Here is a 27315-nt window from a genome sequence, read left to right on the forward strand (position 1 = left end):
AATATCATCAACAATTTATAAAGGCATTAAAATTCACGGTAAAAATTCTACAGTAAATGCTAACACTAATATATCATCATGCAAATTAAAGGTTAAGAGGAGGAGTTTTTGAAGTGGAATGGTGAATGCAACATTTTTTTAATCTAGCCAGTAAACATGAGCTCCATGCATTCAGATTTATTGTTATTTTTACCGAGTGCTTGTGTTCACTGGGCTGAACACAGAAGAGATGATACTGAAGTAAAGGGTAAAGCATGAGGACCAGAGGGACAGTAGTAGAGGGCACTGAGCTGGAGAATAGGGCTCTTAAGAAAGCCTGATATGAGCCACTAAATGAGCCAACTAGTGGTACAGAAATTATACAAAGGGGGCAGGAATCACAGCAGATTAATCTTTAGTCTTCTGCTCAGATAGTAGTTTCAGCCTGTGGCCACAGGACATTGTCACAAGTATATTATGAATGGAAAAGTACTTGTGTTATATAAGGATATTTATGTGAAATGAAAAGTACAAAATGATGTAAAATTTTAAAACAAAAAATATTTCTACATACACACATGTGCCTGAAATGAAACATATATATATGTGGCTGAAATGAAATATATCAAAATATTAACAATAGTTATTTCTTAATCATGAGATTAGGGGTATCTTCCACCTTCTTGATACTTTTTGTAACTTTTATAGCCAGAAATAAGTTTTTTTTTTAACATATAAAGGAATTATAGACTATTAGGGCAGACAGGTAGTTAGAGATTATCTGGTGTAAAGACCTAATATTTCAGAAGAGCAAAATGAGTCTCAAGTGTGACCCAGCTGATTACTACAGACTTGAAAGCAGAATCCATGTCTATGAGTTCTCTGTCAGTGAATTTCCCGTGTACCAACTTGCCTTTCAGAATACCTTACTTATATGAATTTTTAAAACTACATTTGAGTTCCATTTCATACTGCTTTTACCACAATGGTAACCTATTGTGTTTTTATTCAATCCCTTCTGTCTACCATACATGTGGAGTATGCCTTCCACATCTTCTTCCAAGTAACTGAAAAATTTTCTATGAGGACATGACCAAATGCAGAATCCAATGACATCATCACAATGGACCTGTCACAACAGAAATCCTGCAGGTCCAGCTGTAACTCACTATTGCCACCTGGTGGCAGCGATTGCAGATTTCTTTCACAGCTTCCTTCACTGAATACGTTTACTTTGTATCATCCTCCAGTTATGGCTCTGTCATAATGTTGCTTATAGTACAGAATTCACATTTTCAATATGTTGCCTAGAGCTCTATTAACAGCTAGAAATATGATATACATTACTTTTCCTGCCCCTTCTCTAAGTTAGAATATGTCTTTTCCCTCCTTCACTTGCTTATTTTTTTAAGTACATACTACTGAATCAGTCCCAAATATTCCCTGGTGGCTTAAACATTCTCTCAGAACAATCAAGTGATAGGATACCTAATTCACATGAATATTCTACCAATTTTATTGTCTTGATGACATCTCTTTCAGGGCCTCCTTTCCTGTCCTAAACCTAGTCATTTTTTCTCTAGAACTGCAAAGAGCTATCTAGACTTAAGTCTACCCTCTTATTTCATCAAAAGTCTGACTGGATATTGACTCTAGGTTGGAAATAAATGTTACTTAGAATTTTGAAGGCAGTTTTTCTGCTGTCTCTGAGTAGTGCTGCTGGGGAGAAGTATTCAGTCATTCATATTTTTGATCCTTTGTAAGGAATTAGTGTGTCTTCCTTTTTGAGAGCTTTTAGGGTCATCTGATAGTATTCTGAAATCTCAAAGATTTTAAAACAGACCTGCCCTGTGTGGGTCTGCTTCATTCATTTTGATGACATTTAGTGAGTCCTTTAATCATAAAACTAGTACTCTTCCATTGTAGAAACTTTCTTGAATTTTTAATATACTCTTCTCTTTTTTCCTATTCTTTTTTGGAAACTCCTCTTATTTCCTGTTTATTCTGTTTCTTTCTGTTTTGTCTACTGAATTTTCCATTTATGCTTTTATATCTCTATATTTTACATTTATACTTTGTTTTATATTTACATATTTTGTATTTTTGCCTTCTTGATTCTCTTTTATAGAATACTATTTGTATTTCATAAATACAAGTAATTTATTTGTTTACCTCTCTGATTATATTAATGATATTTTCTTTTTTATAGTTTCTTCTTCTTGCATAGTCTCTGTTTCCTGCAAATTGCTCTTTTTTCTTTTTATTTATTTGGCACTCTCTGTTTCATAATTGAGGCTTTCATCGGATATCCAGGAATTTTTGGTTGTCTGCTCACATTTCAGGCAGTGAATATTTGTGTAGAAGCTCTGCACTCGTATTTTGGGATTTGTTGTTGCCTGTAAGCTTCACTGTAATGTTATCTGACTTGGCCTTCTTTTGAGAAAATTCTAAGGTCAATGTTTTCATCTCTCTTAACGCTGATTGTGTTCTCCAAGGAAGCATCATCTGGCCTTCTGCCTGCTGACACCTGAAAGGCATCGACCTGGCTCCTGGACCAGTGTAGGTAGAAGGCCAGGTTCTCCATTTTCAACTTATAAGCTATCACTCAGTACCCCTGTTTTCCTTGTGACACCCTCCCCCAGCCCAGAACTGGATCTGGTTCTCCTTATCCCGTTTTACCTTGTCTGAAGATCATATTTCTGTTTGGTGGATTAGAAGCTGTTGCATCCATGTGGATTTGGGGAAGAAAGCAGAAGATTTAACTGCTTCACAAGCAATTTTTTCTTCCTCCTGCTTTTCAACATTTTAAAAACTTTGAAGCCTGCTGCTATGGAAATTGAATTGTTTATTGGCTTTTCCCATTACCGATTTAGGATTCAGCTTCCATGGGATTACTGGGGTTAATGGGGTTATTTTCCACTCATCCTTTAACTTTCCAGCTTCCAAAATGATTTTGCTGTCATGTCTTCTCTTGATGTTTATATAATTTGGATTATATTTGAAAGTCTATTTCTTCTTGTTTTAATGTAGACTTAGAACAGTGGTAACACATGGGCCTATTTAATCTGCCATCTTAATGGAAGATGCAATATTTATCTTTTACATTTCAAAAATAAAGAAATAAATATTTACTAATAATTAATCCCCATTTTTGACTTTGGTGCTTTCGTGGTCCTTATGTTGGTAGGTGACGTAACTAAAAAGGGAACAGAAGAGTGGAAATTCCATAGTGCACAGAGGAATTGAGACAGTGGGAACCTGTCCTTTTGGTCTGCATATTGAGTTTAAAGGTCCTCTGTTAAGTTAATAACAGATTATGTTATTTAATTAAACCAGCCTTCCTACAGTGTTTTAATGGTTTAAAATGTCTATAAGAAGATTATTTCTGTAAAGAAATTCTTATTTTTTTTATAATAATGGATTCTTTATTAGACGAAGCTCTGACCACAATAGTTGATCCCTTTGGTTTTCCCATCCCTTTTCTTCTCCATGCCTTCTCTTTGGCCCTGTCAGGAGCTCAAGTCCTTCTAGCCCTTCCCAAGGCCTCATTCTTTACCAGGGCCAACCTATCCCTTCAGATGAATCACTGACAACTCTCCTGCTGTGCCTTCAAGATCCCAGCAGGCTTATCATTTTGCTGTTCCCATCTTTACAGACCCTGAACTTCAGCTTAATACGAAAATCAACTTCTATGCTCTCTTGGATGCCACTGGAGAAAATCCCTTGGCCAAGCTCACTGGTGCTATGAGAAATCCACAACCTCTGACCTCAGCTGGGCCTCAGTATGACTCTGCAATGCTTTCCTGTGTTTCTGCTTTCTTACAAGGGATACCTAAACTCTCACCACGTCCTTCTGTAAAGAAATTATTGAATGAAAGTACTAGATAAGTGAATAGCAAGAAATTGTAGGAGAGAATCTTCCCCTTACAGCTGGTATGAACTCTTCATGAAGATCTAGTGAAAATATAATCAGTAAAAACCTGAAGAATTCAGAGGAGTTGGTAGTAAAATTTAAGTTATAGATATGACTCTTTGAAATAGAATTTATATCCACCATAGTTAATAAAGAACTATTACATATTGTGAATTTGGATATGTTTATAAAGTAATAAACATTTATTGTGTGTGTGATGAATAAAAAGATGTTTAAAATGTGGCATTAAGGACATGAGGCCTCTTTATAAATAAACTCTATTTTTCAGAAATGTTAAAAGTCATGATTAAATCCAGTATTTACTTAAAAAATTTTATTGCCCTAAATGTTAACTATTTAGAAGCTTCCCTTGTACTTTCTTAGGAAAAAGCATATGTGTATGTGTGTTTGTGTGTGTGTGCCACTGAGAAAAACCTTGTTCTTTCTAGTTGTAAAAATGACTGAAACAAAATGTAATAACATAGAATATTTGTCTATCCAGCAGCATGACAAATCAGATTCCCTGCTAAATGAGATGCTATTTAAAATGTTAAAAACAATCTTTTAAAGTGCAACAATAATTTTAAAGCTGGATTTAAAACAGGATTTCAGATTTCAGTTTATCATGTTGCAAGGAGAGCTTGGTATAAAAGATATTGCTCCAGGCCAAATGTGTGTGGGGAATCATATAAGAAAACACACATAAAGCTGGTATCCTTTGCAGAAGTAGAAAGAAAATATCATGCTGACTTAAGGGAAAACAATATTCCCTAAAAATTCTTAACCATGAGCATTTTTTCTTAAAGCATTAATTTATGTTATGTGTGTGTTAAAGAGAAATAGCAATATAATTGAAAACTCTTACAAGCAGCTGCAACATAGGACTTATAGAATTTCCATAGTAATTAAAAAAAATTCAATGGTTAAAAGTACTGAACATGCAAGAAAATAATTCAACAAAATGAGAACCAGCAATAAATAAATAAAAACTAAGTCAAAGAAAGAGACCCACAAGGACTTCAGAGGTGTTGGACACAGACACAAAATATAATTACATTTACGTATGATTAATAAAATTAGAGAAGGAATTGAAACTATGAAAAAGATTATAAAAGTTACAGGCAAATCTTAAAACAAGACAAATAGAGTTTACATAAATTAAATTTAAGTAACAATTTAAAAGCTCAGTAAACAGGTCAAAATAGACATAGCTAAAGAGAAAATTAATTAGCTGGAATATAAATCAGAAGTTACTATTCATAAAAACAGATGTTAAGTAGCTTAGAAAACACAGCGAGAAAGTGCAGAATGTTTAATTGGAGACTCAGAGGGAGAGAATACAGAGAACTAGGATGAGGCAATTGAATATTGAGAAATAACACCTGATAATTTGCAAGAATTGTTGGAAAAGATCAATACACAGATTAAGGAGAAATATGCACTTAGGTATAGCAAAGTAAAATTCTGTCATACACACACACATCATTAAACAACCAAGGAGAAAAGATTGCCTACAAAGGAATAATAATTTGACTGATAGTTAGCTGACTTTTAAATAGAAAAAAAGAAAGCCAAAAGGCAGTAGAAATATATAAATATATTTCAGTGTGCAAAATAAAAAATAATAACCTATCTAGCACACTATAACTATAAAAACATGTTTCAAGAATTATAGAAATCTTTCTATCAAACAAAAACTGTGAATTTAACACCAAAATCACTCTCTGAAGTACATTCAAAAGGTATATTCAAGAAGAAGGAACATGACCCCAGATAGGGGGTCTGAGAAGCAAAATACAATGGTGAACAAAGATATTAATAAATATGCACATAACTCTACAGAGCACTGATTTTAAAAAATAATACAATTATGTAATTTATGGAGGAATAATAGACTAGAACTAGAACTAAACTAGTACTTACATGGAAAATAGCATGTAAATAGAAAACGATGGTCTAAGTTAAAATATCCTGGGCTCTTTACACTGTTCGGGAGAAAAAAAACAAATGAATTATCTTTAAATTTTTATATATTAAGTAGACATGATATTACTGACTGAATTATGTCTCTCAATATTCGTATGTTGAAGCTCTAACACTCAAAGTGACTCTGTGTGGAAAACGGCCTTTACAGAGGTAATTAAGTTTAAACAAAGAAGGGTGCCTAATCCAATAGGGCTGATGTCCTTATAAAAAGAGCAAAAGGGACCAGAAATCTCTCTTTCTACTGCATGTGCACAGAGAAAACATCACATGAGGATACAATGAGAAGGTGGCCTTGTACAAGCCAGAAAGAGAGGTCTCGCTAGAAACCAACCCAGATAACACCTTGATCTTGTACTTGGCTAGCCTCCAAAACTGGGAGAAAATATAACAGATTTGTATTGTTTCAGACACAGTTCTGTAGTATTTTGTTATGGCAATCCTTGCTGTCTAATAATATAGTAAAATGACTGGACAACTAAAATAGACACAAAGTATAGAATAGACCACCCATACAAGTGTGTGTGTAGCATGAAATAAAAGAAAATAACTGCATAGAAATGCAGGAAGGAAAGATGGAAAGAATATTTGGAAAAAATAAAAAGCTGGCAGTAGAAATTATTCTAAATATATAATGTCACAAATAATTTAAATGGATAAAACATGTCAGGTAGAAGTAAAAATTTTCAAACATAATAAAAGAGAAATACCTAAAATATAAGGACACAGAAATATTGAAAGTGAAAAGATAGAGGAAATGCCAGGTAAATACTAGCCTTATAAAAGCTGGTAGTGTCATGAAGTGTTGAAAGTGAAAGGATAGAGGAAATGCCAGGTAAATACTAGCCTTATAAAAGCTGGTAGTGTCATGCCTGTAATCCCAGCACTTTGGGAGGCCAAGGTGGGCGAATTGTGAGGTCAGGAGTTCGAGACCAGCCTGGCCAACATAGTGAAATCCCATCTTTACTAAAAATACAAAAAATTAGCTGGGCACCTGTAATCCCAGCTACTCAGGAGGCTGAGGCAGGAGAATCGCTTGAACCCAGGAGGCTGAGGTTGCAGTGAGCTGAGATCGTGTCACTGCGCTCTAGCCTAGGTGGCAGAGTGAGACTCAGTCTCAAAAAAAAAAAATAAATAAATAAATTAAAAAGCTGGTCGTCCTGTATTATCAGCAGACAAATAAACTCAAAGACCAAAAAAATTAAGATAGATGAAGAGGTGCACAGCAAAATGATAAAATGTTAATCAATCACACACACAGAAACATTCTAAATGAGTTCAAAATAACATAATTTAACAATGCAGAGGAACCAAAACTGACAGAAGTATCAGAAGAAATAGAATACCCACATGATAGAAGGAGAGTTTAACAAAACAGTCTCATCAATTGCTGAATAAAAAGAGACAAAACTTGGTCAGAGCACAGAGATTTGAGAAGCACAACTAGCAACTTGATCTTACAGAGTTTTGGGAAACATTGAACCTAATTAGTTAAAAATGTACAATTTCAGCACAGTGAAAAATATTTATTACAGCTGACCATGTGCTAGTCCAAAAAGCTGCTTAAACAAGTTTTAGAGAACTGTTACATAGACCACAGTTTCTGACCACAGAAAAATTGTTAGAAAAAATTTAAAAGTAGCTAAAAATCTAATTTATTTTAAATTTCAAAACACATTTCTAAGCATCTTTTGAGTAAAAAAAAATCTAGTATAATGGAAATCAGAAAACACAAAACTGAAAAATATGGAAAATAGCTAAAGTAATAGAACAAATTCATATCCTTAAATCCTTACTTTGGAAGAGAGGAAAAACTCAAAACTAATAAGGTAAAGGTCAGATTTTAAAAATTAGCAAAAGAGCAAGAGCATAAATACACCAACAAAGTAGACAGAACAAAGTAATAAAGAAAACTATTAAAAATAATGTGAAATATTCATTAAATAGAGAGGGTGAAAGGAGTCAGAAGTTGGTTCTTTGACAAGACTTGTAAGACTAATAAAATAGACAAGGTTTGGAAAGATTATTTGAAAAATGTTTTAAAAGCACAAGGAAAATGTTAGAAATAAAGACATATAACTATAAATACTATAGAAATTAAATAGATATAAGAAAATATTATAAACAACCACACACTACTAAATTTGACATGGAACACATAAATTTCTTTTTAAAAATGCAACTGTTTGAGGTTGAAATAGAAAATCTGAATAGTCTTAAATCCAGGAAAATAATCGAATAATTTCTAAGTACATATGCCTTCCACTTTCTCCTCTCCTTGAGCAGCTAGCTGCGGTACAGAATGGACGGAGGGAGATGGGGGAGCCATCTTGAACTACAAGGTTCCAGTGCTGGAAATGGCAGAGAAGAGATAGAAAGAGTCAGGGGCATGGTGATGAAGAAGCCACTGTACCAGCCTATTTCTATCTTGTTGAAATTGTTGCTATTTTTGGTCTTTGCTGTGGTAACCAATCCATACCTTAACCAGTGCAAGTGATAAAACAAAAGAAAACAAGATAATGATTAACACAAAATTTGGACTATAGCTAACTTGGCAAGGGGGTGGGGGTGATTGTGTAAGGAAAAGAGATAGGCTCGTGTAGATTTTAGAAATCATTATGTTCTAGTTATTAAGCTGGGATGTGGTATACATCATCTTATTTTGTTATTCTTTAAAATATTTAGTCACGTTTTATACATGCATATATGCATGAAATATTTCATAACCAAAATACAGAAAAATCAATTTGGAGACAAACATATTTCTTTTATTTTTTTTTTTTAGAAAATACCACTAGAAGATGCATAGGAGAACACTGTTGAGTATTTCAAGAAACAAAATATAGTATTCAAATAAGCTATGTAGTGTGGGGGGCTTATTGTACAGTTAAAGTACAGATATCGCCAATTTGGCTGAGCTTATGCTATTTGCTAGATAATATTTCAATAACATAAAATGGGAAGAACTAGATTTTTGTATTTCATAAAATAAAGATATATGGGAGAAATGATATTGTCAAAAGTCAATAGTTTCTTTAATAGAAAAATGTTTTGTGAGACAACTAAGAATGGCCATCAATGGAGATAGCACTTTGACTCTAATAAAGGTTGAAATATGGAGTGAGGTCACGTTCACAGACTGTTGCTGTGATTCCTAAAGGGTGTGTGGTAGTCTCCCTCTCTCTCCTTGCTTACCTCTTCTATAAACATTCTCTATAAACCACTGCATGAATAAAAGGAAACCCTAGGTTGGGTCAGGTAAGGGTTGAGCAGTACTAATTACTGCCTTTGCGATCCAATTTCCCCCAGTTTAGGAAAATAGAAGAATAATGAAGGAGAGCCAGCTTTTGTTTGTTATGTGATCTAAGCTAAAATACCTTTTTCATATCTGACCTAGGAGCCAGATATTCCAGAATTAATATCTCCTTATTTGGCAGAACCAATACCCCTAGTTTCTAATATTATGAACCATGTTTATTACTGTACTTACAAGACTCCTTTGAATTTTTGGAGAACATTAAAAAGTGTTGTCTTGTACAATTGGATTTCAACCATAAGGATTTTCACCCCTAAACTAAGCAATACCTAATTAAAAGCAAGATGTAATTTATTCAAGGATATTTTTTCTTTGAACTTGTCCCTTTGAGGAATTACAACTTATATTAAACTAATGAAAAACAATTATCTCAGATTTTTCATTAAAAGTGTACTGATTTTCCAATCTCTTTCATTTGTAGATGCCTGGAGGTTTAGAAATTGAGCTGATGTAAAACTCTGGGCTGTCTCTTTGAATGACATTAATGCTTGCAGGGGAGGGAAAGAACTAGCAACTTTATTCCTCCTTTGGTATCTACAAATGGATTTTTGGATACCTAGAACTCATTTCCCATGGAAATTGTATGCATGGTGGTTGGTTTACCAGGTACCCCAATGGAACCTGACAAATACATTTCCTCAGGTACTGTCAGTGTAATTTTAGGATATTCCTTTCTTCTCCCAGTATCTTTTCTTGTCTACAAATATTTCAGCTACTTTTAGGGGGTAATGTGGGATTTATGGGCTTGGTAACTATTCACCACTTTATTTTGGGCAAGTAGAGAGCTCAGTTAGTATTTGGGCCATGGCCTATAGTGAGAAGAGAACTTCATAAAAGGTAAGTCATGGGACAAATCTCATTTTTAGATACGCAGCATAGGAAAGTGACTCTTCGATATGAATACTTTAAAATAAGGTCCTGGAGTACTAAATATCCATCATCTTCAACACTAACATCTAGTCTTTATCACACCAGCAAAATGATCATCGTTATTATCTGTAGAAGAATTTTGCAGTTCTATTAACAAGAATTTTAGAGCTGATAAATTTTAGTTACAAACCATTTTTTTGTCTTTCTACCCAAAATGAAACCAATCTGATCCACAGTGTTGACTTTAAATATTTATCAGTTTGATTCTTTGTTGGTGTGGTTTATGTTTTTAAAGCAGCCAAAAATAATAGTATTTAATGGTTCCATTGTCCATAGTGACTTCTCTGAATTTTCCCTGATGGTTAACTAGACACTGGAAACAGTGTCGTTTATATACAACATGAGTTATTTTAATCGAATTGTAATCATTTGATAAAAATATTACTGAATTTATTTATTCAATAAGCAAATATTTACTATTTACAGCAGTCACTATTCAAGATATTTGTGATATGTACTAGATGGACAAAAATCTCTGCCCCAAGAACCTTGCATTTTAGTGGAGAAAGAAGATAATGAACAAAATAAATAAAAATTAAGCAAATTATATAGTCTGTAAGAAGGTGACACAAGCTTTTGGATAAAGTAGGGTAGAGTCAGGAGGATTAGGAGGAAGGATATGGGATATGGTGGCTGCAGTGAAATAGGGAGATTAGGGTAGGTCTTGTTGAAAAGGTGACATTGAGCAAATGTTAAATGTATATTTCTTAACTAATATTATTGTCATTGCTAAATACAGAATTTATCTGGGGGCCATTATTATTTTTTTCTACTTGTTGAGAATTTTCTACTTACTACACACTAAACTTTATATGGATCGGTGTAGGTTATTGCCTTTGGGGAGAAATATTATAGTTCTAAAAATTGAAGTAAGCTTATTGATCAGCTTAGATTAATTTAATTGTATTAGTAAAGAGACTTTAATTAAATTTTTTAAATCTTTAGTTTTGTACTAAATAAATGGTGCTTCAAATGAATCAAATTGTAATAATTTCATTAGAAATAAAATTTATTTATTTTATTGCAGGAACATAGCAAAATTGTGCAGATTACCAAAAAAAAACTAAGCCTTTTATTTTATTTCTCTTCCTTTTTTCCATTTTTATTTTAGGTTTTGGGGGTACATGTGCAAGTCTGTTATATAGGTAAGCTCATGTCATGAGTGTTAGGCAGTGTTGAGGGAAATTCATAACACTAAATGCTCATATAAAAAAGTTAGAAAGACCTCAAATTAACAACCTAACATCACAACTAAAAAAAATTAGAGAAGCAAGAACAATCCCAAAGCCAGCAAAAGACAAGAAATAATCAAAATCAGAGCTGAACTGAAGGAAATTTATCTTCTCTGAAATTTAATTTATACCACTCTCCCCAAAAAAGGAGTAATATTTGTATTTTTTTTGACTTGTAGGTCAAATTCAAAGTCAAACCCACAGGATTTATTTTAATTCAATAGAATATCCTACCTATTTCAAGAAGAAAGCATAAAATCAAAAGATTATGAATATAAATACTTTATAGCTAGATGAAGTAGATATACATTCTTCCATATAATCGGTGTTAAATTATATAGGGTAAATCTATCAAAGAACAGCTGCAGTTTATTATAATTGTAACACAAACCATATATACATGTATTCCTGAAAATATACCTGTAATTGTTAAAAATCAAAACATATCATAAATGTATAATATATAAAATAATGCTTTCATGCATGTCTTATAAAGAATACTGTAGTGCAGCAAAAAACTATTCCTGTTTTTATATAAAGCTAAATTTTTGTGCATTGCATTCTAGAAAGACCATAGAATCAACATTCAAAAGCCTCGTTTTGCTTTCCTAAACTCAGATATTAATCTTTATTGCCAAAAATGCATCTCCGTTATCTTTTCTCTATTGAAAGTTTATTCCTACCTCTGAGTTCTGCATTCTAATCAATGGCATCACAATCTACTGCTCCCTAGTTTAGAGCAGTGGAGGCATCTCCTACATTTTTTTCCCTCAACCCCAATTTCTAATTAATAAAAAAGCTCAATTGCTCAGTTAATCAAAAAGCTCACCACTGACTTTCAGGTTGTCCCAAAGGCAAAACTTATCATATTGCCCCGCAGCTTTAAGGCTTTGCGTTTTCCATAAAATCAACTCTAAACTCCTTTGCACTGGATGAAAAGATATTTATAACCTGGACAAACCCACACAATAATTTTATTCCCCACAACAGCTCATCTCTAGCATCTGCATTGTAGAGGTTTCCTGAAAAAAAACCCATTCTTTACTTAGCTGGGTCTTTGAATTAGTTGTACTCTCTGATTAGAAAGGGTCTTCCTCTTTTTACTCTTTTGCTTTCACTCATTCATTAATTGATAAAGATAACTACTTATCGAATACCTCCTTTGTGTCAGGCAATGGGAATGTGCCAGAGTTTAAAGTGCTGACAAGGTAGACACGTTCTTGCATTCGTAAGTTTGTACTCTTCTGCTTGCACACGCTCTCATCTTTCCAGACTCAAATGTCTTTACATTATACTTCCTCCCTGCGGTACTCCCAGATGGAACTAGTTGCTCCTGCTTCTAGGAGTGTTGGCATCTGTGCATGCCTTTGTTGTGGTACTTATGTCAGACATATTTTTATAGGTCCGTCTTGTCCACCAGACTCTGAGCTGCTTACAATAAGGAGCAGATCTTTTCGTCAAAAGACCTGCCTACAATGCCTGGGACAGTATTTGGATATCAAATCAATTTGAATGGTTTTGATTGAAACTTTAGGCCTTATGATAGAAAACTAGGTTTCCAAAGATGACCACAAGAAAGTTACTGAGTGCATGTATATTCTTTCTGTTTAGGTGTGCCAATTTTCACAACAGTTTTTAAAGCCCATTTCTTTTTTTTTATTATTATAATTTAAGTTTTAGGGTACATGTGCACAACGTGCAGGTTAGTTACATATGTATACATGTGCCATGCTGGTGTGCTGAACCCAGTAACTTGTCATTTAACATTAGGTATATCTCCTACTGCTATCCCTCCCCCCTCCCCCCTCCCCCCTCCCCCCTCCCCCCTCCACCCACCACACAACAGGCCCTGGTGTGTGATGTTCCCCTTCCTGTGCCTATGTGTTCTCATGGTTCAATTCCCATCTATGAGTGAGAACATGCGGTGTTTGGTTTTTTGTCCTTGCGATAGTTTGCTGAGAATGATGGTTTCCAGCTTCATCCATGTCCCTACAAAGGACATGAACTCATCATTTTTTATGGCTGCATAGTATTCCATGGTGTATATATGCCACATTTTCTTAACCCAGTCTAGCATTGTTGGACATTTGGCTTGGTTCCAAGTCTTTGCTATTGTGAATAGTGCCGCAACAAACATACGTGTGCATCCCCATCAAAAAGTGGGCAAAGGATATGAACAGACACTTCTCAAAAGAAGACATTTATGGAGCCAACAGACACATGAAAAAATGCTCATCATCACTGGCCATCAGAGAAATGCAAATCAAAAGCACAATGAGATACCATCTCACACCAGTTAGAATGGCAATCATTAAAACGTCAGGAAACAACAGGTGCTGGAGAGGATGTGGAGAAATAGGAACACTTTTACACTGTTGGTGGGACTGTAAACTAGTTCAACTATTGTGGAAGTCAGTGTGGCGATTCCTCAGGGATATAGAACTAGAAATACCATTTGACCCAGCCATCCCATTACTGGGTATATACCCAAAGGATTATAAATCAGGCACATAAAGCCCATTTCTAATGTATTATTCTATAACATACCTGGCATACTGTTAATTTTTCATGTTTTAAAGGAATTATTTCTATCTCTAAAGATAATATCTTCATAATATATATGCAATTCCCATCTTAAAAAATCCTTAATATATTCTGTAGCTAATGGCTTAAAACTTATCTTTGTATTCATTTTCTCTTTACATAGAAATTGCTCTTTCCTAGAAGATTTCTGTAATTAACAAGAGGGTTTTCTTTTTCCTATTGAACTGCATGCTAATGCATTCCATGGCCAGATGAAGAAATATATGTCCCACTTTCCTATTCCTAATGCCATAGTTACTATAGGACTATTTCTATGTGGGATTTATTTTTCAGGTCTTGAGATATATTGCTCCCAGTGCAATCTAGTATAGTATTTTTATATTGATTTATTCTGGGAAATGAATTCTATGGGATAGTTTACAGAGATCTCCTTCCTTCTTTTAATATCTAGAATGGCTACAACTCCTCCACCTGTATTTGACAGAAGCAACTCATGAATTCTGCATTGATTTTTTTAGTGGCAATGGAAGCATTAAAGATACCGATTTGTAATTACATGAATAGGAGTTGCTCCAAGTTCATAACCTGGAAGAAATGACGATGATGCTCCTAATGAAAGTCAGGCTATTAGGCCAGCAAGATTTTAATAAGAAAAGGATAAAAAAAACTACCTATCAGGTACTATGCTTATTACCTGGGTAAGGAAATAATCTATATATCAAACCCCCAAAACATGCAATTCACCTGTACTACAAACCTGCACACGTACCCCTGAAACTAAAATAAAAGTTAAAAGAAAGAAAATGAAGCAATATTCTGAGACTGGAATTATATTTCTTTAAACAACCTTGGCTAACTGCCATTATCCTGATTCTGGTAAAAAGAGAAAATAATGATACTAATTTTCAGAGCCTAAAATGTTTCCTATCCAGATGTTGATTTCTGTCTGTTCATGAAAGCTTATCAAACCATTACACCATGCTACTACTTAGTCAAGCAAAATAATTTATAGAAAAGGAAGCAAGTGGCAGGTTTTAAAATGCATATGTATCTAACTACAACTCTAATATAACTTTGTATATAATTATTTAGAAAGAATCAAATTTATGTACCTTTTCCAACTCCACCTTGCTTGAAATTTTCCCTGTATCATTATTGTATCTGAAAAATAAATTGATCCAGTTATAATTTTATTAAAATATAATTTGGAAAAATCCTAATCAAAATGTCAGTATTCCTTACCCTGGAACTGGTTTTGTTTTCTCTTTCCTCTCATTTATTTCATGTCCATTAACACTTTCTGCAAAACGTTAAATAAAAGAAAAACAATTTAAATAAGGGGTTATCATTGGGTTTGCCTGTGTGTGGATGCGAAGATGGAAGCATTAGTAGAAATTGAAAATAAAAAATTTACTGTGTGCTACCATAACATTCATCTTAAAGTATTTTATAAATACAAATATCCTCCCAACACTTTTTCACTGCATCAGAGCAGTTAGTCGGAGCCAGAGATTATAACAGTGAAATTTGATGCTGTATCCAAATAGAATGTAGGAATTAAAGATTCCCAATATTATGCAGGAAAGCCATTTCAGTACAGGAAAGAGTAACCTGGAGGTCTACTGATAAAGACATGAGAGAGTGTTCCATCAGTCTGGCTGAGGGATAGAAAAGGCATTCTTCTTTTCGCAAGCGAATAGAAATGTAACAATTTAGGTAAAATATTTGTAGAAAACTATTTTTGTAGATATTGAGAACTATAGAGGGAAGAAAGTTAAATTCACATCATGCATGTATGGATGGTTAATTCAAAATTCAACTTAGAATTCTTGAGTTTATGTCTATTGCTCTAATGACGAGACCCCAGATTGGCAATATCAACATGCGATACCATCAATTTCTAGTCCGTGGTTGGTTGATCCGTTGAAGTAAGTCATTTGAGTGGCCTCGACTTCCGCTTCTGCATTGATGATCTGCTGCGCTACAGCCTCTGCAATGGGCATCACCATGGCAGCCGTGGAGGTGTTGCTGAGCCACATAGACAAAAAGGCAGTGCTGCTCATGAACCCCAGCGTCAGCCTGAAATCAGAGAGCCGTTAGTGTGGAGCTGTGCTCTCAGCTTAACTAGCACCGTATTATTTAACTGGAAGATGTTTAAAATGTGGTTTGTGAGTTGGGAAATTAAGTCTTTCAAAACATGGAAGGTTAAGATTCTGCCCAGATGATGAACTTGGAATACAGTGACAGCCAGGTAGAAATCAAAGCTGCACATGTAAAAGTGGAGTTCTTAAGAGATTTGTCTCCCAGGGAACCATGCAAATCTTCTCTTCAGAAACAGAAAAATGATTAAACCTAAACGAACTGCAAGTTGGTTATATGACATAACAGCTTATAATAGTACACCAACATCTGAATGCTCTTCACAGCTGACCACTTATCTTCAAATGCTAGTAAGATGAAAATGCAATCAACTTTTGAATTTAAGGTCCCTTATTTTTTCTTTTGTCTTTTAGCCATAACTCTGTTTGTTCATAGGGGTGTCAGGGAGGTACAAGGACAAAGAAAGATTAATATTTATAAAGCCCCTTTTTACTTGTTCACTATACTGGTTCAATATAAGTGGGTGGAGAAAATAGTTAAAGTCATTTGCTAAAATGAGGTTTCTGAATTTTCTGAATATTCTATGATTTATGCTCTCCTGAATCTGATATCCTTTCCTATTGTCAAGATCCGGACACACTACATTGTCTTCTTTTATAGATAGGGTAGTTATTCTTCTTAAAAATAATATACCTAAGACTACAAAATTTTAAGCCATATCTATAAACTTCCAAAGTCACACTTGGGAAAAAAATGATCTCTTTTGAGTAGGCAGGCCTAGAAAATCATTCAGAAGCACATCTTTCTATATAGAGCAATTTATGAAATAATCTGACACCCTCTTAAAACAGATGTACAAGAACCATACCACAATGTACGTTTCAGACTTAGATAAGGTGAATATTTTCAATGTATACAACAAAATAAAAGAAAATGTATTAGGAATCTGCTTACACAATAAATGGTTCTTCTAAAAAAAAAGAAAATTAAGAACTTTTAACTTCTTAGGGCATTGTCAAGACAAGAAATCTTTGTGTAAAAAATGCCGGGATCAGATAAAGCTTCTGGATGGTGAAAATGCCTTAAATTTAAGAGCCACTTAGTGGCATACTGGACAGAACTTCTGCCCCACTGTGAAGTGCATTACATCATCCTCTGGAACAGTGAGCAGAGGGTCAGGAAAAAGAGATACATTTCTGTAGCACCCTAAAAGGCATGGATCGCCACTCCATTTTAAGAGTCAGATGACGTCGCTTTTTTTGCTTTTGTTTTTTGTTTTTTGTTTTGAGACAGAGTCTCACTCTGCTGCCCAGGCTGGAGCGCAATGGCACAATCTTGGCTCACTGCCACCTCTGCCTCCTAGATTCAAGGAATTCTCCTGCCTCAGCTTCCCGAGTAGCTGCGATTACAGGTGCCTGTCACCATACCCGGCTAATTTTTGTATTTTTAGTAGAGACGAGGTTTCACCATGCTGTCCAGGCTAAACTTGAACTCCCCACCTCAGGCAATCTGCCCACTTCGGCCTCCCACAGTGCTGGGATTACAGGGATGAGCCACCACGCCCAGACGAGATAATGTCTTAAACACATATGTGTTATACAATTTTTAATTCAAAAAAATTGAAAATTTGTTTCATCTGAGTCATTTTTTTTTGTATTTAGCAAAACAATTTGCACCATAAATGAAAAACACAGATGTGGCTATGCCCTAGAATGAATTATGCAACATAAGTCAATACAATATTCTAATTTTCAAAGAAAGATGAGAAGGGAAGAAACATCTAAGGCTTTAACGCAAAATGCCACTATGCAAATGATTATGACACTGGAAATTTTCTTTAGCTTACATTCATGTTCTTAGCAAGAGGTGAAATAAAACCGAAATAGCCAATTAATTTTATCAATCAAATGAGTGATTTCATATTCTATAGATGAAATGTCTTAATTGATTGTTTCACTTTGCAACAGTTGGTTTAAAAAGAAAAATATTCACCTTGGAATTTTTCTGCACACATTTGTATTTTGTCAGTAATGTCTTTGTCTTTGGTTTGTAACATCCTCCCTGATGATAAAGGATGCTCTTGAATAAGTTCTGAATATGTAATCAGCCAAATAAACAAGATAGGAGGAAAATCTACTCTGAAGTCTATCAATCTTGTCTGTTGAGGTTCAAAGCTTCTCTCAGCTTTGACTTCTATGATGCATAAAAGGTGAGAAAGTTGTGGGCATGTATTCCAACCACCCTGTGGTTGTGGGCACGTATTCCAACCACCCTGTAATTAGACCTGCAGTGAAAGTTTTTTTTTTTCCTCCTACAATTCAAGTACAGTTTATATCACTTTCATATTTGCAGAGGAAAAAACGTCATAAGTCAGATTGTGATACAAAGGATTTCCTGGGCGTGAATTATTTATTTCATTATTTGCTCTGCACAAAAATGGTCTGTTCAGCAGGTAAACTGGAAGCAGTAAATGCAGTACTTACCATGCAGGATTTACACCAACCATCATCACCATTTTCAGAGCAATTCTCTTGTGCAAATTCCATTTTTCTATGGATGTTGCTAAACAGATAACTCCAATTAGCAGTAAGTGAAAATCCTTGAAATAAGCAGATGCCACCTGAAATAACAATTAAACCCATGATTATTTACTTTGGTGGGGAAAAATAACATTGCACAAGAAAGACATTATTATGCTGCTCTTAATTTTCACCTTCAACCGCATAATCTTTCCATTTTGTTGAGAAAAATGTAGATGTGTTTGAATACAAATTTAGACATGTTCTATATTCTTACTCAAAAATGGTGTTAAGGAAAAGTATACAGAAAAAAGAGTACTCAGGGTTATTAAATAGCTGAGTAACATCAGGTAAGTGCTTTTCTATTGGGGCTAATTTGTTTATGCATCTATAGTGAAACGGCAGTGACTGTGATTTGGGAAAGTTTTCAATCAAGCTCCAACTTGCTGCTGTCTTCATCGTGACCCATTATGCTGTAACTGCAGTCACACCTTTATATATTGAATGATTTTACTTTCAAAATTACTTTTTATAAGGCCAGGCATGGTGGCTGACACCTGTAATCCCAGCATTTTGGGAGGCCGAAGCAGGTGGATCACTTGAGGTCAGGAGTTCGAGGCCAGCCTGGCCAACATGGTGAAACCCCATCTCTACTAAAAGTACAAAATACTAGCCAGGTGTGATGGTGCATGACTGCAGTCCCAGCTACTCTGGAGGCTGAGACAGAAGAATTGCTTGAACCCAGGAGGCGGAGGTGCAGTGAGCCGAGATCGTGCCATTGCACTCTAGCCTGGGTGACAGAGTGAGACTTCATCTCAAAAAAAAAAAAAAAAAATTATAAAACAAATACCCTCAAATGAGACTTAATATTTTAAGCTATTTTCAGTCAACACCATTCAGAGATTAGTAAAGGACCTAGAACTTTAAGCAACCATTTGCAGCAGTATTTCTTAAAGAATACTTTGAAATACGTTAGGTGCATAATCTTTTTTTTTTAAAGGGTTGTGTAATCGATTAAGTTGAGAAAACAGAATTTTGAAATACTAGAATTTTCTCTCCTATAGGCCTTTGCAAAAACCTTTAAACAATAGTGTATAATGTCATTTTTAAAGAAGGGGAGATCATATACTACATATTTTTCAGGTGTATTTAATTATTAAAAACTTATTTTTATTTAATTTTTAGGTGGAGCACTTCATGGGACTGGTATTCAAGAGAACTTACTTTAAGAAGCACTTGGCTAAACTGAATCACAAGGCTGTGCTGAAAAGAGGATTATAAAGTAAATACCCCTCTAAAAAAATCAAGCGATAGCTAATAGAAGGAATGGAAATGTTGGAATAAAACCATTCTAATGTTACAAAAGCACAAAAAGGAAAATCAATTCTTATGATAATTTTGCTATATTAAATTATATCTGCATTTTTAACATAACTTGCTAAGCTTGGCTTCGTTTCAAAAAAAACAAAAATTGATAATTACCCTTGAAATTAAAAGTAGGCAAGTGGACAACTGTTATATTTTATAAAATGTTCATTTATGATGTCTTTCAAAGTTTATATCTATCTCTTTACATTTTGTAGTGATTGGATAATAGAAAATAATTATATCAATTTCCTTGCTATTTCATTTATTAATTACTCATTGAAAAATTATCTGTATGCACCAAAAATATTATAGGAGCAGACAATACATTAATAAATGCTTGATATATTTTTCCATCTTTGCACCTCTTCAATTCTCAAATATCAGGCCTTTCTAAATAGGTCCTATCATTTTTCTGTATCATAGAGCCCCGTTTGGTTTTTTCGTAGTATATACATTACATAAATACTGTTTGTTTACGTGCTTATTGTTTTCTGTATTATACCATACATTCTGATGAGGACAAGGAATCTGTTTTGCTAGCCAAACCAGGACTCTGTTTTGCTAACCATCACATATTTTGCACCTAGCGTAGTGCTGGTACACAGTAGAAGAGCTTGGTAAATAGCACTGAAAGAATGAGGGAGGGAGGGACGATGAATAAGCTATGGTCTCTGAGCTCTTATATCCCAATTTTCTACACTCTGTCCTCTACTTCCTAGTCTCCTAACTCTTTCAACTCTTATGCTAGGTATAAGTATTTCAGTATGTTAATTTACTAGTGTTCCAGAGTCAGGAAGCTTTTTTTTTTTTTTTTCTCCCTAGTTCTATACCTGCCTCTGAATTTTTTTTTTTTTCTGACTTTGAAAATCCAGTTATCTCGGTCCTCCAAAATGCTGGTATTCCACAGGGTTCTGTCCATAGTCTTTATAGTCTTCTTGTTTTATCCATCCAATGACTGAATTTGAAGGATTCAACTTTATGGGACTAAAATAATGCCTGGCACATACATGGGGGCACTCAATGAACATTTGTTAAATGAATGTTGACTACACCAAGATCTTTATTTCCACACAGATAAGTCTTCTGAGTTTCAGACTGATATGTCCAACTATTCATTTCCATTTGAATTTCCCACAAACACCTACAATTCAACATATCCACAATGACACTTCTCATCTTCTCACTCCCCATCCTTCAAACACATTCTCCCTTTGTGGTTAATGTAAACATGTATCTACTCAGTTGCCCAAGACAGAGACCTAAAGGTCAGCCATGATTCCTTTTTCACTTCCAATATAAGTCCTATTATTCCTAGGTCCTTCATATCTTTAAAATTTGTCCCTTTTTCTCTGTTTACACATGACTACCTTGATTAAGCTCCTCACTATTTCTCACTTGGCTACTGTATGATCGATCTTTTTCTGACCCACTCCATACCATTGTCATAGCCCCTTTTCTAAAGTGTAAATCTGATCACATAATTGTCCTTCTTATACTTCTTCAGTATAGTTTCTAAGACCTTCCCATAGTTTTAAAGACCAAATCCAATATTTTCAACATGTCATAAAAGACCCTTCATCATCTGGTCCCATTTCACCTCTCCAATTTAGGTTTTTGCCACTCCACCCTTCTTCTTCCTATGTATTTAGTTACCCAAACGCAGAAGCGCTTTAACACTTGCTTGCAATTTAACCTGGAATGATCCTCTCCCCTTGTCTTGGATACTTCTAATCTTCCTTCATGGAAGATGTCAGTTCTTCTAAGATATCTTCCCTAGGACCCTAAACTGGATTAGATAATATCTCCCTTTTTATAGTACATCTTAATTTATATATTGATCATTTCTTCACTTCTTTATCCCCTTTATTACACTAGATTTATCTTGAAGGCAAGATGTATCTCATTGATCATTGTATTTATGGACTTAGCACATGCCTGGCACAAATTGGCACTTAATGGATGTTAAATTTAATAAGTCCCTAGACTTAAGGAGCTTACAAGCTATTAGACGAGAAAAAACAAGTTAACAAAAAGTGCAATAAAGTATTATAGATGCTTGAATGATACCTCTCCAAAATATAATTGAGATTTTAAAAGTAAGTGGGGTGATATTTTTTTTTCCTAGAGGGATTGGGAAAGTCTTTTTAAAGGGGCTGATCCTTGAGTTTATTATTGAAAAATGAATGAAGATTTAAGTTTTCATTTTACCTTATCTCTTTTGCAGTTTGGCTCATGGAAATAAGCCCTATTGACTGCTGTGGTCTAAACGTTGCCAACCCAATTCATATGTTGAACTGAATACCCAAATCATATGAATATGCCCACCCAAATTCATATGTTGGCACTTAAAAGGAACCAAATATGTTCACTCCAACCTCATGAATGGAATCAGTGCTTTTATAAAAGGGGCCTGAGAGAGCTCCCTTGCCCCTTCCATCATGTGAGGATGCAGCAGCAAGATGCCATCTATGGAGCAGAGAGCAAGCCCTTACCATACACTCAATCTGCCAGTGCCTTGATCTTGGACTTCCCAGCCTCCAGAACTGTGAGCAATAAATATCTGTTGTTTATCTACCCAGCTTAATGTATTTTGTTGTAGCAATCCGAATGGGCTAAGATACCCTATTTTACCAATACTCTGAGAATTAAATGAAAGAATAAATGCAGAATAACTTAAAAATACAAATAAACACATAGAAGCAAGCCATTATTAGTAAGTGATTAGACACAGAAAGAAGTCTAGGACTATGAGACATTCTTGCTGTTACTGATTTGGGTTATATGAGGAGTTAGCATACTGTAGAGGGCCAAGCAGTAAATATTCTAGTCTTTGTTGGCCATATGGTCTTCACTGTAATTATTCAACTCTGTCATGGCACAAAATAGTCAAAGGCAGTATGTCAATGAATGACTATGGGTTTGTCCTACTAAAAATCTTATTTTAAAAATCAGGCAGCAGGCTGATTTGGCCTTCAGGCCCACGGTTTGTCAGTTTTCTCAATAGACCATGCAAACAAACTATAGCCTGCAGTCCAAATAAAATTAGTTGTTAAACTTAAGAAAAACACTTCACATTCTCTGTTTTCATTGTAGTACCTATTCTATGGTTTTCATCAGATTCAGAATATTTGAGAAGAAACATTAGCTACAGGCAGATGTGTTTATTTATGGCCTACTTGTCCAGGAGGTAATAGAAGAAGGTGCTGTTGGTTTGTAAATTACACCGATAAATATAACTATTCTCAAGGCAAAATTGATATGTCAAATAAAATTTCTAATAAAATTTGATATCTGTTTGCAAGATCAACATAGTTATATTTCTGTCTCAAAATAGGATTTCATCAAAAAACATGGGCTTTTGCAATCAGAGCACCTGAGTTCTCTCTTAGTTATGTGATTAACTAGTTCAGCGACCTTTCTACAAATCAGTAAATGGTTGTAAAAGTTAAATATTACCTCACACCAACTTTGTGAATTAAATGAGATAATATTTTTTAGAAGGTGCTTTGTTAGTTATTACATTGTTTTGCTAAATCCAATAGTCAATATCTAGTTTTCACATTAACTGACTTATCAGCAGATTTGACACACATAATCATTCAAAACATTTGCTTCACTTGGATTCCAGGATCCCACACCCTCCTGGTTCTCCTCCTACCTTAATAACCTTTTCTTCTTAGTCTCTTTAGCTAGTACTTTCTCTTCTCATCTACTTCTTACTGTTGTAGCTATGCAGAGATCAGTTCTTTGTCCTCTTTGCTTTTCTATCTTCATTCACTCCTGAGTGATCTCATCAAGTCTTAGGGCTTTAAATACCATCTATATTTTGATGAATCTCAGATTTATATCTGCAGATTAGCTCTTTCCTATGAACTCTGGACTCTTTTGTATTCAACTGCCTACTCAACATCTTCACTTAGATGTCTAATAGGTATTTCAAACGTACCTGTCCAGCACTGAACTCAAGTGTCAGCCCCTTTCCTAGAGTAAGCCTGCACTTCCCATCTTCCTCCCGTTTCAATTGATAGCAACTCCATTTTCCCAATTGGCAGATAAGCTGTGAGGTATCTTTGACACTTTTTTTCCAACCGTATGCCATATCTAATCAATCAGGAAAGTTTGCTGATTTTACCTTCACATTTTATCAACAATACATTCGATATCTCTATTACTGCTCTTGGGCTGAATTACCATGGTCTCTCACCTACTGCAGTAACCCACTACCTGTCTCTTTCTTTCTGTCTTGTTTCTCAACACAGCAGCCCAAATTATCCTTTTTAAAATCAAAGTTAGGTTGATCATGTAACTTTTGTGCTCAAAACTCTTCAGAGGATCCCATTTTATTCAATGTTAAAATCTTGCAATGGCCTACTTTGACCCTGCCTGGTCCATTGCCTCATTACATTACGTACCTGACCTAATCTATCATTCTTCTCTTTAGTTACTCTCTTCCAATTACACTGCAGATGTACCTGCAATAAGGTCTTTGCACTGAGTGTTACCTCTTCTGCAATAGTCATTCTCCAAATATTCAAATGGATAACTCTTTCATTTCCTGTAAGTCTTTGTTCAGGTATCACTATCTCAAGGAGGTCTAACCTGACCACCTTATTTAAAACTACCATTCTCTCTGATCCCCATTATCCTGTTGCATTTTTTCCATAGCACAAAATTGCCTTTCTAGCTCACTATACTGTATATTTCTATTTATCAGATATAGTGTTCATTGCCTCCTTTCCTCTAGAAAGATAGGAAATATTTTGCCTGTTTTTATTCATTGATATGTTCCCAAATCCCTGGCAGAGTACTACCATATGAATATCTATTGAATCACTGAGTAAATACATAACATAACATCTATCTATCTCTCTCTCTCTATATATATATATCCATACATGTATATTTTCACATTCATATATGTAAAATTTATATATAAATATTTTTGATGATAATAATATGAATGTTTTGAAATATCAAATTGAACATACTCTAAATACTTTAGCATTTCAGGTTTAGTTCAACAAATATGAGAAAAGTTTAATATTTGTTGATATTCTTCAAACACAGTATAACAGGCTCAGCAAAATACCAGTATTTAGGACTGGCTTAATAAATAGGTAAAGTTATAACTATGATGGCCAAAGAGAGAGGTGTTTAGGGCTCTAAACTTAGATGAGGGCATTAATGACATGGTATCCTACTCAGTGACAGATCTGAGATTCAAAGATGCTGCAGCGGGCAGGAATTATAGTTTAAAACTCTCAAAATAAATTTTAACTGGGAATATTAAACCTTATAAGAATGTTTGATACTTAGTTTGTATCATTGTTTAACATACATTATTTAATTTGATCGTGACAACAATGGGTTTTGTAGCATTATCATATCCCACTTACAGATGATAAGAGTTATTAAAGGACATGATCATCAAGTAATCAGTGATAAATATCAAATTTTAAGCTCAGACCTAATGACTAAATCTCTAGCTCATTCATAATAGACTGTAGCTTTGGTCAGCTAACTTATTAGTAAAAGGTAAGTTAGCCTGTCTGGAAAAAGGCTCACAAGTCTGAAGAGCAGTTTTCTCCACTAAAAGTTCTAAGGATTATGATTTGCTGCAAGTTCCAGTTAAACTTACAAGGTGAAGAGAATCACATAAAGTTTAAAACAAACTTAGGCTGAAATGCCATAGGGAAGACGATAGGCTCATTTACCTTTGCAACACTCAGAATGTTTCTAGAATGATCTATTCACTTTTGTGAATATATAAATAATACCATTGGCTGACATATATGGAGTACTTACTATGTAATGAAATTTGCATTTATTAACTCATTTAATTCTTAAGTCTCATTGACAAACTAGAGTTAGTTTCAGGAAGAAAAAGAAGATGGTAGTCGTGATAGAGTTGGAAATGGCAGATTTGAGGATGGGAGTTGAGGTCTGGAAACCACTAAGGCTCAAGGTGGGAAGAAATAAGGAGGAAATGATATTGGTTTTCAAATTCAAGCAATACTGTCATGCAAAAAAGTGAGGTTTATTTATGAAATTCTACATGTTAGAAATAAGTTTAATGAGTCAGTGACTGAGTTTCAGATGTGGGCTCAATAAAGCTGAGTTACTTATGAGTTAAAATTATTCAAAAATAATATGTATCTCCTTGAAAGGGATATTAGAGGCCCATAATCCAGAAAGCTTTTAAACACCTTCTGAATGATTTCTTTTTTTTTTTTTGATAGTTGTCAGAAATTTTTATTTATTTAAAGTAACATTGGTTATTGATTAGACATATATCATTATGGTTTAGGGTATGAGATATAGTGTCCAATGTGGTATTATTAGTTTAATATATATCTACTTGTGGCAATAGTGAACAGTTTCAAGAGATGAATACATAATTTAAATGGGAGAATGACATAACTGCACTTTCATTTCAATGTCTGAGTTTGATAACCAAAAAGACTTGCATTTTTAGATAAACATTTTCTATTTCCCAAATCTGAAGACCTGGATACAAAATGTAGAGCTGCAGATTTAGGGCCCGAATGGCTGGAGTAGCAGCAGGTGTTACCTGCACATTTGTGAACATTCCTCGTCTGGGAGGTGAGGAGCGTCTCTTCCCGGCCGCCCCGTCTGGGAAGTGAGGAGCACCTCTGCCCGGCCGCCCCCTCTGGGAAGTGAGGAGCCCCTCTGCCTGGCCGCCCTGTCTGGGAGGTGAGGAGCGCCTCTGCCTGGCTGCCACCCAGTCTGGGATCTGAATGATTTCATGTGTAAGAGATATTGGAGATATTGGATGGGATCTTTGTTCTGGGTGAGAAGTGACCAACAAGAATTCCCTTTCAAGTCTAAGATTCTATGACTGTTAAATTAGTTGGGGGATAAAGGACTGTTGGGCAGGTGTCTGCAGTCAGAGTGATGCAAAACTGCCATTGGCACCTACAACTTTGCTGCCTTTAGTCAGGACCTTACACACCACAAAGAGGCAGACGTATATATCCTTGGCAGCTCCTACAAAGCCAGCCCTTCCCAGGCACCCTTCCCTCCTTCTTCCCTCTAATGTTTCTATGTACCTTCCCATAACAGCTTGCTACAGAAATGCCCCATGAGTCCAGTGAATCTCACTTCTACTTCAGCCTCTTTTTAACAGTTAATTTAGTCAGTTTTATTGTTATTAACCATAAGAGACAAAGGTATAACTGTTAAACATACCTATCTCTGGACACAGAACCATCCAAGCCCATGGGACAAGGGTTAAAAATTTGACACCCTGTTTTTAACAACTCATCAACCCCTTCTTTTTTTATTCCCGATATTGAAAGCAATATAGCATGTTTAAGCTTTAAGAAGCTTAATAGATTATAGCTCTGAGATTCCATGGGGCAGCAGAATGTCAGCCTGGAGGCAAGAGGAACTGAAGTACAGCCCTGGCCA

General features: G+C 34.9%; 1 protein-coding gene across 2 annotated transcripts in view; it reads right to left on the bottom strand.

Moving 5' to 3' along the window:
- The window catches only part of SLC13A1 (solute carrier family 13 member 1), an 86610-nt gene that overhangs the window by 39659 nt on the left and 19636 nt on the right, over positions 1–27315 (bottom strand). For both annotated transcript variants that reach the window (XM_054496708.2, XM_054496707.2), the window contains exons 3-6: positions 18481–18617; positions 15789–15976; positions 15140–15197; positions 15010–15058 (exon numbers count right to left, since the gene is read on the bottom strand). In XM_054496708.2, coding sequence (XP_054352683.1) covers positions 15010–15058; positions 15140–15197; positions 15789–15976; positions 18481–18617 — 432 coding nt within the window. The remainder of the gene's footprint in view (positions 1–15009; positions 15059–15139; positions 15198–15788; positions 15977–18480; positions 18618–27315) is intronic.

Source organism: Pongo pygmaeus, chromosome 6 (genome assembly GCF_028885625.2).
Source record: "Pongo pygmaeus isolate AG05252 chromosome 6, NHGRI_mPonPyg2-v2.0_pri, whole genome shotgun sequence".
NCBI lineage: Eukaryota > Metazoa > Chordata > Mammalia > Primates > Hominidae > Pongo > Pongo pygmaeus.